Source organism: Rattus norvegicus, chromosome 3 (assembly GCF_036323735.1).
Source record: "Rattus norvegicus strain BN/NHsdMcwi chromosome 3, GRCr8, whole genome shotgun sequence".
NCBI classification, from domain to species: Eukaryota; Metazoa; Chordata; class Mammalia; order Rodentia; family Muridae; genus Rattus; species Rattus norvegicus.
This window is the reverse complement of record NC_086021.1, coordinates 71,579,341-71,593,690: the sequence shown is the minus strand read 5'-3', so window position 1 is coordinate 71,593,690 and position 14,350 is coordinate 71,579,341. Positions and strand designations below refer to the sequence as shown.

Below are 14,350 nucleotides of genomic sequence, written 5' to 3'. Positions count from 1 at the left end.
ATTTAATTTTATGGGCAACTTTGGGGTACATTAAATGGTACTATGAGCTCAGGATAGAAACTCTAAAAACACATTTGTGTCTTCTCACCTCAGTCTATGTATGTCTAAGCAAAACAATGTCTGCACTGAGCTCTATCTAATTTCTGTCAAATATAATAACCTTAATGCATCACTAATTATTACTTAGAAATGATTTTCTATGTTATTTTTATAATTTTCTAATTGTATTCATACTAGAAATTGTTGGTTACATTTATCAAGTATCATCGACCTGTTTAAACTTATTAAAACTTGCCATCCATGAATTTATAGTCAATATATCAGAAAGGTTACATGACATAATAATGGGCAATTCAGTCATATGTGTGTATGTGTGTGTGTGTGTGTGTGCGTGTCATGATAATTATTTATTGAGTGAATAAATGATTAAATAAATATTATGAATGTATATCACTAAGTAAAAAAATCCTACCTGGTAACTAATTCAGGGAGAAACTCCTTTCTATATTTTAAAATATTTCATATGAAAAATTAATACAAAAATCTTACAAATATCTGCTTGCAGAAAACCCAACTCCATAAGTGGAACATTAGTAGCATGTCTCTGGGTTTAGCCTCAGATGGAAAAGAAAATTAACTCAATGACCCATGTTTTCTCTTGAAGAGAAGGAAAGTTATGAAGTTTCAATTGCCGGGAACACAATTACTCTTTAAAGGAAGCCTAAAAACCTACTTGTCAAAGAAATTTACAAGACAGGGAAGTCAAGCAAAGCCAATTGAACTTGCTTACTAACATCCAAGGGGATTCATTAACCCACAGTTTTAACCTCATCTTAACCAGTTGTCAAAGATGATTCTAGACAAAGATACATTCAAAGGTGCCAGGTGACTAAACATGGTTTTATATTTTTCAGGAGAGGGGAAGATACATTTCATGTAAATGTATTAGACTCAGAAAGATAGATGTATAATTAAAATATACAAAAGGCAGATAAATTTTAGGAATTAGGCAATTAATTGACTATACTTTGGGACATCCAGACATCCAACTGAAGCTAAGGAAACACGGGTTATTTGTGTAAATCATTGGAGATATTCATACAGAGACAGCTATGGGATGATCTGATGGAGAATGTTCTCCGGAAACACCTAACAGCTACAAGATGTGAGAAATACCACAGTATTAGAGGGCATGTTAAGATGCTACATTTGCAACACTATCTTGCCTGCTCCTACAGAATCCCTGGTGCTAATATAGTTGTTGGAGTAATCTTAACTTAAAGCAAGGAGGTCTGGCCAGTTCCTGACTCTTAGCAGCATACAGACCCCACTCTGCCTTCCAGGAGAAGGGACATAACACTGAACAAAGCAGCTCACTTCTGACACAGCCCTTCATACAGAGGAATTCATCCTTTTACAGCAGGATCATTGTGCACGGCTCTCCAAAAAGGGGGATCTGAACATCGTTCCACAGAATCTATATTACTCCAGCACCATAAAAAAGAGTCATGTGATCTCCTATAAACCTGAAAGGTAGATGGAGAGAGAATGAGCAGAGGCAGAGGCAGAGAGAGAAAGAAAATGCATATAGTAATCAATCTGGTTCATCTGGTGCACATTCCTCTTCACCATAGACAGTAGATGATGTCTATACATACTGATAACTGAGACACTAAAAGACTAATAAAGTATGCTTGTTGTAAATGTTTCTGCAAGTTTTTCAGTTTGGGTGCCAAATCTATACCACACTCCTATACGCATAGAAAGGCAAGACAGTAAGTAGAAATGAAAATGGCCTTATGCCAATCCTCTGCAACAGTGATATTTAGGATCAAATATTCTGTTTCAGTGGGATTTGGCATTTGTGGTTCACTGGAAGTCTAACATGGCACTCTAATTTCAGGTGAATCCTTAAATCTGATTTACTAGCTTAGACTGCACCTCCAAAATCATTCTTAAACATTATATTTCACAGGCTAAAACTTGTTTGCTTGTAACAGCCTTATTTCTGGATTTGTTGAACTGATATTTAATTGTCAAATATATTTTTCTCAAGACAACACAACTGTTTCTTTTCCATTCATTTAAATTGTCAGTGTACACTACTAATAACATAATGTACACTAAGATTATACATTTGAATAAAGGCCAATCATCTGTTTTAATAACTTGCCTGTACTTTCACGTAAATTATTAGTAACTATGGCAAACTCCTTTCGACCAAAGTTGGCCCTTTGTGGTTCTTACCTGGTACACTGAGCACTGTTGGCGTAACCCTGGGCTTCTTATCCTGATATTTTGGGGCTGCCAGTGAGATAGGCGTGTAACTCAGGGGCACCCCTGAGGTCTGGGACATCGGCTCCGCAGCTTTTTCATGTCTTCATGAAGATTTGCATTATTACAACAAAGCATAAAACGAATTTGGCAAAGTAGCGTTTTCCTCTAACAGACAGAAAGTGGATACAACTGGAGAGCAAGTATTTCCATTTTCATGTTTTATTACACAAAAATATAAGGTTACTAAGACAATAAGAATTAAATTTATCTTTCTGAATTAGAATGATACACGAAATGAGAAGATAGGAAGTTGAAGGATAGGAATTGCAAATATTCAACAGTTTTTCTATCACGGTATTCAGTTTCATATATTTCAGTATAACATAAAGAAAAAAGAAAATGTGCTGGAGGTAACCTTTACTCTACAAGTACTGTATTCATTTTAATTGCCTAAACATTATGCAACTAACTATAATCATTTCATCCATTTCTTCCACCCATGTACAACAGAGAGCATAGATTCGTCTTTTTTATATGTGCCCAGCATTAAGACAGGTATATTGTTTCCTTTCATAAATTATAGTCCTTCCCTATTTTGATCTTTTTAAATATTTGATTTCCTAGATGACACTAGATGTTCATGTACTTTAAAGGTAAATATGAAGTAGTAATTGATGAAAATAATGAAATACGTTTAACCTGGCAGTTTACAAGTTAGGTAAATATGCAAACCATTGCAACCCAGGCAAGGTAAGCACATTCTGGAACAGGATTCTAACGTTTCCCACTGGAGGTCTCCAAAATTAGTAATGCCTACCATAAGGCTGAAAGAGGTAGACCGTGAGCCAAACTCTGACACACGGAGGTAAATTTACTGACTGTGTGTCCCACAGAAGGAAATCGCAGGCAAACCACCAAGCCTTCATATCTCTTACCCAATTTCACTCATTCAACCCTCCGCTTGTTTCCTACTCAGTATATAAGTCTGAAAGCCATCACCTCTGAAGAAGGGCTGATGAGAAATTCATTCATTTTACTGGTTCGATAAAGTGTTACTTGAATGAGTACAATCATCAGAGTTTTTTTTACATCCATTTACTTTAATTTTTTCCTTGTGGTTAAGTCTGTTTCAAAGGCTTTGTTTGTTTTTTTCCCTTATCCTGTCATTATAGGGCAGTTTATATTTTCACTTAGTACTGAATTTTATAAAGTATCATCTCCACCAGAAATGCTCTTGACCGTCCAAGTTTCATTCTTTGTTCGTTTATATTTGGGGGAGCAGCTCTTTGAACCTGCTTTCCATGCATACGTTCCCTAAAATCATTCACTCCTCTGAGAATTCTATGTGGAGCATTTCTGTTGCTTAGACTGGATCCAAAATCTTGGAAAACCCTTTCTATTTTTATTGGGCAATGAAACATAGGTCTGGAATATCTAAATAATAATTCTGCATTCTTTATGCTTTGAAAGATTTGGAAGTGTTGCTTTCCTGCTGTGATGTGTAAACTCTTGAATTTATTTAAACATGACAACTGAATGAAAATTGAGAAATATTTATGAATATTTCTCTCAACTTATATACTATTGCTCTTGCCCAGCCCACACTGCTTTATAACATATTTTTAAATATTGATTATATTATAGGATAAATATTAAAATTGCTTAGTACATTACAGTGTATATGTTTACTTGCAGAAAAATGATATTATAAAACTAGATAATTATTTTTAAGTCTACATGAATGACATTTTATTTTTAGTGTGTTATATATATTAGCTAATATTAAATACGTAGCATGTATTTCAGACAGAGCCTTAGTTCCTATTTGCAGGTAGAAGACCTTGCAGACTCTGAGTCTCAGTTGACTGCCTTTCTCAGCTTCAGAACCTAACCTTGTCACCTCTGCAGGGGTAAACACAGTGGAACGCCCCCAGGATACAGCTCTGTGCTGTAACTACTCAGAGACACATGTGACCACTTTTACACAGGTTACCTAAAATATCATACATATATGATTTTTTTTCTTCGGTGTCTTGCATGCTGTTCAGCTACAAAATCTCTCTGCCTGATCCATTTGCAAGAAAGTAGAAAAAAATACAATTGTTCCATTAATGAATCGACTTCACAGCATGTCACTGGGGTTATTCCATCATTTTTTGTGATTTTCTTGATTACTCTCTTCGTATAGCTTTCATGTTCTGAACTGATTTCAAATGCATGATCTATAGAATGTTACCAAATGGATTATAAAAGTGAGATACAGTAGAAAATACTTCAAAATCATATTTCAAATAAAAGCCACCTTTTGTTTTAACAATTTAATCCAGCCTAAATTTAGCGGGAGGAATATTTTAGATATAAATGTTAAAATTATAGTGGGAGAGGATCATTCCATTTCTAGCTTCGATTTCACAGAGAAAAAAATTAAGACTCACCATTGGCTGCTTTCATACATACCTAGGAAAAATAGGAGCAGAGCCAATGTACCCAACTTCCAAGTCTAGATTTTGAATAATTTCGAAATGACTTAGCAATGATAGCACTTTATTTTTATAAGCAATTCAAAAGCTCAGACATGTGTGTTCATATTAAATGCCATCAAGTTAATGTTAATAAGCTATGTCTACCAATGAGAAATGTATTTGAAATGTTTCATTTAATCCCAGAAGTGAGATCTCTCATGGATGAGAGTAGGTTTCTATTCTACGCAGAATTCCCTATCCTTCTAGTGTGCAGTGACGATAAGTAACCCACTTAGCTTTATTTCATGATGCTGAAGACACTTGTGCTAACATTATGAACAAGAATGTAGGCTGCTTTGCCTAACACTTGTAAAACATGGGCAAAAACTCTTTCTCTGATATCAAGTAATGTCTATTAATTGTAGTATAATCTTTGAAAGACTGAGTGAGGAACCCATCCTAAGACTCTTGCCTTATTTTATAATCCAGTTCATAGTTTGACTTTCTCTGTCACTGTTGAAATGTTTGTACTATTTGTTGTCCATTGTGCAATGAGGAAAGCAAAGTGTTGTGCTGAAATGGTCACACCCCAGGGACAATGACACTAAGGAAAAAGAAAAACAACAACAAAAACAAAAAAAAAAATCCTGGTGTTTCAGTGTTCTCTGTGCACAGGAAGCTATTGTTAACAATTTGAAAAAAGAACTTTCCGTTTTTAGTTGCTAGTAGTTTGAACTCAATGATTTCACAATGTAATAAGTAGCCTTCAAGTGAATCATGAATCAAAATAAACCTATATCAATATCCATTATATAAATACATTAGATCATACAATATTACAGAACTTTTTAGATATATGCTTATATGTAGTTGCATGCATTTATGTGTACATAATATATGCACATAACTATATGTGATATATACATGTATGGTTATATTGTGAATTCATATTTTCTTGCCAAAATAGTTTTAGGAAAGACACAGTACATATCAAGAAATGATATTCCTGGGCCCGGAGAGGAGCTCAGGGTTTAAGAGTGCTGGCTCTCTATTCAGTTCCTCAAACCCATGTCGAACCACTGCCAGTAACTCCTGCTTGAAGGACTCGCTGCCCTCTTCTGGCTTCGTAAGCACTGTGCCAACATCCTCAAACACAGACGTACAGTAAGGTTTCAAATTCTGACAAAGTATAAACTGAGCCTCTCGGTTGTAAAGAGTGATCTAGAATGTGGTACTTTGATAGAAGCTGCCTGTACAAAGGTTAGAAGACATTTTTCACACATGAAAATTTTGTATTGTGCATTGAGCATTCAATATTATAACTTCACATGTTGAGAAAACTGATAATTATTCAAGTCTTTGGAATTTCCCCCTCCTGATCTTAACTTAGGGGGCAATGACATTACAAACATACACAAATTAGTTTTTTTTCTTTCTCATTTGTTTGAATCTATGAACGATGTAAGGAAACTTGGGGCTTTGAATCTACACTTGGACACACATGCTGTCCTCCTGTTTGCAGTGATTAAATCCTTGTTAACCGACTTGGAATGTTTCAGCAGGTTTTGGTTGTGATAACGTTTACTAAGTTTGTGGAGTATTTCCTATCAATCACTACCCTGGTCATTTTATGATAGCACACAGAAACCTTGAAAAACCTTATAAGGGAATGCCCCTTCCGTTTTAGTTAGAATGGATATAAACAAACAACAACAAAAATTCTGCCTTCAAACTCATTACATTTCTAAATGTTACCTTTGTCTGTTCATGCTTTCAGCCAAGGTCTTACCACGTGACCATATCAGGTGTATGGAGTGTCCTTGATAGAGGATGCTTAGGAAATGAAGAATTCCCTAAAGTCATTGCCGTATTTTACATTTTCTTGTCAATGGCTGAGCTTGCCTCATTATTTTCAGCATCTGAGACTACATACTATGTTGACTGTGTGAGTGATTACTGCTAAGCATTGGCACTCAGTACAGGGATGTGCCTGGCATTCTAGCCAGTCCTCTGATAGCAAAAATGAGGAAAATTAGAAAGGAAATAAAATAAAAACGCATCCTTACCCCATATTAGTAAACGAGCAGGAGTTTTAGTTGCTCATAATTAAAAGGTAAAGAAACATTTTACTGCAATTCAATAAATTGAAGGTGTTCTGAGCTAGAGCAAAGGACACGAACATGTAGACAGGAGGATGAGTCTGTTGACTTTCCGATTGTTTGGGAGTGTCTACAGTATTTTTTAACTGATGGCAGCAGCTTTTGGAAAAAACGTAATACTGAGAATGTCTTTGGTTATCGGAGGACTCACAGTTCTGAACTCTGAGGCAGACAGAGATTATTTCAGTCACGATGATAGCACAGGTGATACTTCACAGCTCATCCCCAGGCTTAAGGGCTGCAGGAACCTGAGGAATGACAGCCATGAGAGGCTTTAAAAGATGAAAAATGATGTATGTCCTTTGATCCTTTCTTCTGAACTTTACTACTTTACTCTGCATTGTTTCCATGGAAATAAAAGAAATCGGATTGAAATATACTTACAGCCAAAGTCATAGCTTAAGGAAAGGAAGGCAAACTCCTGCACGCCTTCTCGTCTCAGTGTTAGCGGGGAGATATCTTGTTCTCTCCACTTATGAATTAAAAGTATCTTTGACTGCAAGCAAATAAATGATTGAGGAAGTATACCATTCGCACGATAATAAAGTAAATTGAAATATCTTAATATTAAATCACTAACATTATTCCATTCATTCTTCATATCTAACTACAAGGAAAACTTTAAAAAGTGATAAATAATATAAAATAGAATAATAAGATTATGGAAAATAAGGCAAAGTTGGGATGATCTAAATAATTTAAGTGTTTAAGGTTAGAGGTGCTTGCTGTACTCATTAAGTGAATATTCCTTCAAGATAAGACTTTTGTTCTAGCCATCATGTTTTGCACTGAGGGGTATTTTTATATGACTCTGTGAAGTGTTAAAGTTTACAAAAGCTGAATAGATTAGAAAACCCTCTAGTTCTAGACCACACGCATTACACATATATGTATTTTATATAAAGCACATAATCAGTTACTGTGTGAACAAATAATATATTCATTGTAAAGTTAAATATTGACCACAATAATTTGACTTGTTACCCATATTAATTATAATTCATGCAGAGAGCATAATTTTTATTACAGTGAACAATAACACTGTTCAGCTATTGCTTCTGAGCCAATCTCTAAATTTAATTGACAGAAAATCAATATCTCTAAAAAGAGGTTTCAATAGAAAGAAACACTGTGTAAAGTCTCTCTACATTTTACTAGCTAATAATGCAACTTGGGATATATATTAATGCTATTTTATTGAAATTATTTTTCATACAATATAGTCTGTAAGCTCAGGGCTGTGATGATAATTTTGCTGCCACTAGTTCATCAAAATTCTGCCAAAATCCAACTGAGAATAGTTTTAATTAAAAGTTGCCGCCAGCTGAAGGGAAACAGTTCCAACTACACTATTGTTAATATTTTGACTCAGTACAGGGAAGGGTTTTGTATTCTTGTCAATAACTCTTCCCACTGTTTGGTGTCCAAATGCAGGCCGTGGATTTCTATCACAGAGGTTGACGTCCTCTCCATAGAATTAATGGTCTAGTCTTTGGTTCCTTGGTGACAGTTCACTGCAGCTTTGAAGTAGAAAAACTAAGAGCATCAGATAATTGTAATATTTTATATATAGTGCAAAAATTTTGTTTTGTAGAATTACCATGAGATAAACTATTAGTCATTTTAAGTGTCTTCTGACAAGTATTATTTACATACTAGTGTTTATTTTTGAAACCTTGCCTCCTGCAAGATGTTCAATGTAATGTGGGATAAGTATTAACGATCTTTTTATTGAAGCTGTTGAAATTAATTTTATACAGTCTAACCTAGTCTTGTTTTCCCCTCTCCCTACACCTCAGCAAGCCCAATATAGTGCTATTAAATATACTTTCACTAATTAATTAACATTTCTCTTTCTTTGAGGTATTTTAGATTAATTTAACCACTCTCTACAACCAACCTTTAAATGAAATTTTGTACTGATGCCCTTTAAAACTGATATTAATAACCAAAGCCTTTACCTGGTTAGAATAACACATCTACTGAGGAATTCATTAAATAAGGTGTCTCTAATTCTTCTCTCGGGTTCTAAAAATGACTTAACCAATAGTCACTCTGTATGACATTCCACTTCTGCCCTGACTGGTGGGCAATGCGTGAACAGGACAACCGTGCGTACTCAATGTAGGACTCGCAAAAAGAACGGCAAGATCCCACTTAAAAGCTAATACTTTAGATTGAGCCTGTGCTAGTCATACAAACTTATTGTCCAAACATTAACTGCAAATGAGTATTTTTCTTATCTTAGCACCTGCACTTGCTTAAAGTTTTCTCCCGAACCTAAGCTATAATCTTAATAAGTGAGACAGTGTCATGACAAGCAGCAGGTTTCCATAGTCACGGGTCACTTAGCAAATGAGGATGAGGAATGAACTCTCCGATTGGTGAGATGCTCTGCGCTCTACAAACCAGTATTAGGTGTTTGGCTGAGTCCTGCTACAGTGACCGTACGTACTGTATCTGAAATCGTCTGTGTATGTGTGTATACATGCAGACATACCACTTGATCATAAAGTTCATGAGGGGAACTCGTCTGCATTATGATCTGCAGAATGATCATAATGACGAGTTCGTTGCTCTCACGTGTGAACCTGCCATGTTTAATTCCATTGAAGTTTTGTTTCAGCACTTGCATGTGACGCTCCATCCTTTTATTCCTTGAAAAATAATACTTTATGATCTCTTTTCTGCAGTAAAGTTTGAGATTAAAACGGGCGATGTTGGTATGGCCTTTAATATTTGGAGGGCAATACAAGTTTGTGTTTAATCTTCGTCTTGGTTAAAGGCTTTCTATCTATAGCATCCTGCTATCTCTTCTGGTCTGAAGTAAATGGAACCTATTTGGATGTCATTGTGTTTTGTTTTAGCTCCCAGCTACTTAAAATCTTTTTCCGGTAACTATCAGCTCTGTACTTTTAGTCATGCAGCATTGGCAACTTGACATATTAGTGTTCCCCAGAGGTCAGTTATCCCCAAAGAATGACTGCTCATAAGTCAGTGTTAAACATAAGATAACAATAAGTGCAACCAATAATTTCCCAAATTATAGTTAACATAAAATGCTTCCTCTTGGAAGCTTTGTCCGAATGTTTAATTGGTAGCATTATGAAATAAATTATTTTTTGCAGGATGTGTAGATAGAAAGGTCAATTATAGATGGACCCTAGGGCAACTTGACCTCAACATGTGTTTCTATGTTTTTATGGCCATCGTACTGTTAAACATCTCTCATGACATTTTGCATGACTGGTCTCTAAATGAAGTTTGAATGTCATCCTAGCATTCACTAAATAGCCTGTGTGGTGGTGGTGGTGAATTTCTTTTTAGAAACGGAACCGATCAAGCTCTTCTGAGTGCAGCACTGTTGACAACCCTCTGCCAGGAGAAGAGGAGGCTGAAGCAGAGCCCGTAAACGCAGATGAGCCTGAAGCCTGCTTTACAGATGGTAAGGACCAACCTGAAGTGCTCCCATTCACCAGTGTTTTCAGTTTTGTCTTAGTACGTGTTATCCGGGAACTATTTTTTCACAGGGAATTTCCCGCTCTTCCGAGCCTGGCTCTCTAAGTGCCCCATATGTCTGACATCTGTTGACAGTAACTTCCAATGTCAGTGTATCTTACTGTAGAACTCTTTACCCGTATAGGATCTTGATACTGCTCACTTTGCAGCCTTAACTCTTATTACTAGGTGTGCTAGGTTTCTGTTGCTGTGGTGAAACACAAACAGCAAACGTAAACCAAGAGAGGGAATAGTTCAGCTTAAAATTCCATAGCATACTCCACCAATGGGAGAAGTCAGGGTGAGAACAGAGAGGTCAGCAGCCAGGAGCTGATGCAGAGGCCATGGAGGAGCGCTGCTCAGTGGCTCGTTCCCTATGACTTGATCAGCTTCTTTTCTTGTAGAACCTAGGGCTACCAGCCAGGAAAGGCACCACCCATAGTGGGCTGGGCCCTCTCACGTCAATCACTAAGGAAATGCTCCACAAGCACACCTACAGCTTGGTCTTGTAGAGGCATTTTTCTCAGTTGATGTTCTCTCTTTCTCAACGACTCTAGCTTGTGTCAAGGTCATAAAAGCTAGCCAAGACCCTAGGATACAATATAATGGGTAGATCTTACTAGGATCTTTTCTTTCTTTTAAATATTAGAATGATTCATTAAGACTTGGTAAATACTTTGATATGGATGACTGCTGTGTCTCAAAATTCATCCCTGCCCTACATTCATAGGACACAGAGCATGTTTCTGATACTCTTCTACTTCTTTAAGAGTTGTAAAGTCTTTTCTTATTTCTTTCAATGACCATGTTATGTGCATCCCATAGTAATGCCATACTAAAATAGCACACTTAAAGTCAGAAATGTTTGAACCAAGACTATGGCTTGAATGAGCATTTTTTACTATTATCTCTGGTAATATCAGGGATAACAATACAAATCAATATATGTATTCTTGGCCTCAATTTTGAAAAATAAATCTGCTTAACGAGAGTCTTCTGGTCATATCAGATATTGCTTAAAAGATATCAAATATATATATATATATACACATATATGTGTGTGTGTGAATACTACCTAACTCTAAAGAAAAATTTTAAAATAAAGTTTAAAATTTGCAGAAAATGCAATATTAAATTATCTAATTGAAGAATGAAAAGAAAACAACTGCTCATTCTCTAGCATATACAAATTCTAGCCAATGATGTATGGATGCATGTAAAGAGATGAGTCTGTGGAGACAATATAGCATGAATACAGAGGACAAGAAGAACTAAAGTGTAAAGTGACAAGGAAGGGTTGGATGCAGGTAATGAACACAGGAAAGAGGATGCAAAACCAGAAGTTTTCCTAGTTTCAATTCTACCATGATTTTCTTTTGGTTTTGATGGTGAATAAGACATAAAATCTATTCCTTAGTGGAGGTATCAATGTGAAGAGGCTCCATAGCTTCCTCTCTGAGCACCCATTCTAACGGTACAGAACATGAATTGGACAGATTTTGAGTCTGTTTAATTTTAATGGTTTATGCCGTTATTTCCTTGAAATTTTTTTGACTAATAAAGTTTTAAAATTTAATAGATGCATGTGTGAAAGTTGATGGGCCCTTCCTTACATATCTATATCTTCTTCCAGTTTTTAACTCATTTTATAACATCATGTTCCTACCAGTAAATTACTTTGAAGCCTTAACCTATTTCCATCTCTAGTTCATAGAAACCCAGATGTAGTTCCCAAATCCGAGGGGGATTCTAAGGCATGCTAAAATTAGGGGATTTCTAGAGCAATAGAATCAGAACCAGAAATTTCTTACGTTTATATGGAAGTCCTGCTACATTTTAGGCTGTCTGTTTACTCTTTTTCCTATTTTTCTTTTACTGAAATTTTTTTCATACAAAATAATTTGATTACAGTTGACCATTTACTTATAACAAGAAGCCTTTTTTGCACTGTCTGCTACCCTAAGCTTCAATAGTATTCTTGGAATTTGCTAGAGATTGCACTCAAATTAAAACAAAAAAAAATTGAATAGTGTTTTAGGAAAGTATGTGACGCTATCTAAGTAAGTCTTATACCACCGGAGTAAAACCAAACACTGTGGGCCAGGCAACAGTGTGGTCTAATAATATAAGGTGCAAACTTTGATTCTGGTAGACATGAGTTTGAATCAACTAGTCCTTAATTGCTGCCGCTAAGAGGTAGCAATTTTTTTAATTTAAATTATTTTATTTATTTACACTCCAATTGTTGCTTACTCCCCTTGGTTTCCCCTCTCATACTTCCTCATGCCACTCCTCCTCCCCATTGCCTCCAACACGGTGCTCCTCCACACACCAGGCCTCCCCCCTCCCTGGGGCCTCAAGTCTCTCAAGGATTAAGCACACCTTTTCTCACTGAGGCCAAACCAGGCAAACCTCTGCTGTATCTGTGCCAGGGATCTTGAACCAGCCGGTGCGCTCCTGGTTGGTGGCTCAGTTTCTGGGAGTTCCCTGGGGTCTGGGTTAGTTGACACTGCTGGTCTTCCTATGTGGTCTCCCTCCCTTTCGCCTTCTTCAATCCTTCTCCTAATTCAACCATAGGGGTGCCCTCCTTCAGTCCACTGGTTGGGTGTATCTGCCTCTGTCTCAGTCAGTTGCTGGTAGGGCCTCACAAAGTACAGCCATGCCAGGCTGAGGGAGCATGTGTCTAAAACCTGAGATTTGTAATGTAAGACAGAGTAGCATTAACGTGCCTTTCACGTAAATTGTGAAGTTCTAAAATGACATCATGCTTATGGATTAGTTAGCATGATTGTTATCTTGGTTGTTTTTCTTTCACTTTTCTAAATGATTTCAAGTACTTTAACAATCCTTCGTGGAAACTATGCCAATACCCATGCTGCTGACTCAGTCTACTCTTTGGATTACCTACACCAGTGTTCCTTTTATGAATCACTGACTTGCTTTCAGGCGCTACAATTTTTTTTAAGAAGGCTCCTAAGATACTCTCACATTAGCAAAATGGCTGGAAAATAAAGATATCTGTACTACAATGATACTTTGATTTTCTTTAGATATACATCAAATTTCTTTTATATGAGAAGCAAAGGAGCATTACGATTTATCTATATATTTGTGCTTATAGGAATGAGAGCCGTGGAATTCTCTTAAGAAAGGATAGGTGAATATTCCTTAATCCATTCATTCTGTCAGACAGCTGGAAGATGCCTTCAATCCCAGTAATTGGGAGACAAAAACATCATGGAGAATACTTTTGTGCTTACCCTGAAACTAGTAATAATTTCTAAATTCAGACCCATTGTAGAAATAATGTAATGGAATCACATTTTCTCTGTAACTGGGTTTGGACCGGTGAAAGTTGACTGAGAGAAGATATATACATATCTAAGTCATATCATGGACTGGGTTCCACTAGACGCTCTACACTGCTGCCAGGACCTGATTTGGTCTGAAGCTCAGTGTAATAAACAGGGAAACTAATTTGCTCAGCCTCTGAACCACTTACTCAATCAATAAACAATTAGTCAATGTCTGCTATACATCACTGCCTCTTCTTAGCACTGCAGTATGATAGAGTTGGGTACAACAATGCCCTCTATATAACTAATCATCATATAGATGAATCCAAAGGGAAAAGTGAATATTAAGAAAGGGCTAGGGACCTGTCCCATAAATAACATGGCTCCTGAAGGCCTTTGATCAAGACTGCAATGAGATTAAGTGGGCTATGCAAATAAATGAAGAATCAGTATTTTTTGATGGGTCAACAGAAGCACTTCTCTGTGGTGAAATACATCTAACATTTGAAGAAACTCTAGGCACCAGTATACTGAAAAGATTGACAGAAAATGAATGTAAGAGCTCTCAGAGATAACAAGAATCTAATTACAAAGTCTTACAGCTTCTCAAGAGAGCATCTTGATAGAGTCTTGATGATTTCTTGGGGGTTCCTGTGGA

The 14,350-nt window shown here is 36.4% G+C and overlaps 1 protein-coding gene across 3 annotated transcripts in view; it reads left to right on the top strand.

The window, feature by feature from the left end:
* Positions 1-14,350, top strand: part of Scn9a (sodium voltage-gated channel alpha subunit 9) — a 148,193-nt gene that overhangs the window by 107,687 nt on the left and 26,156 nt on the right. For all 3 annotated transcript variants that reach the window (XM_063284600.1, XM_063284599.1, NM_133289.2), the window contains one exon: positions 10,226-10,343. In XM_063284600.1, coding sequence (XP_063140670.1) covers positions 10,226-10,343 — 118 coding nt within the window. The remainder of the gene's footprint in view (positions 1-10,225; positions 10,344-14,350) is intronic.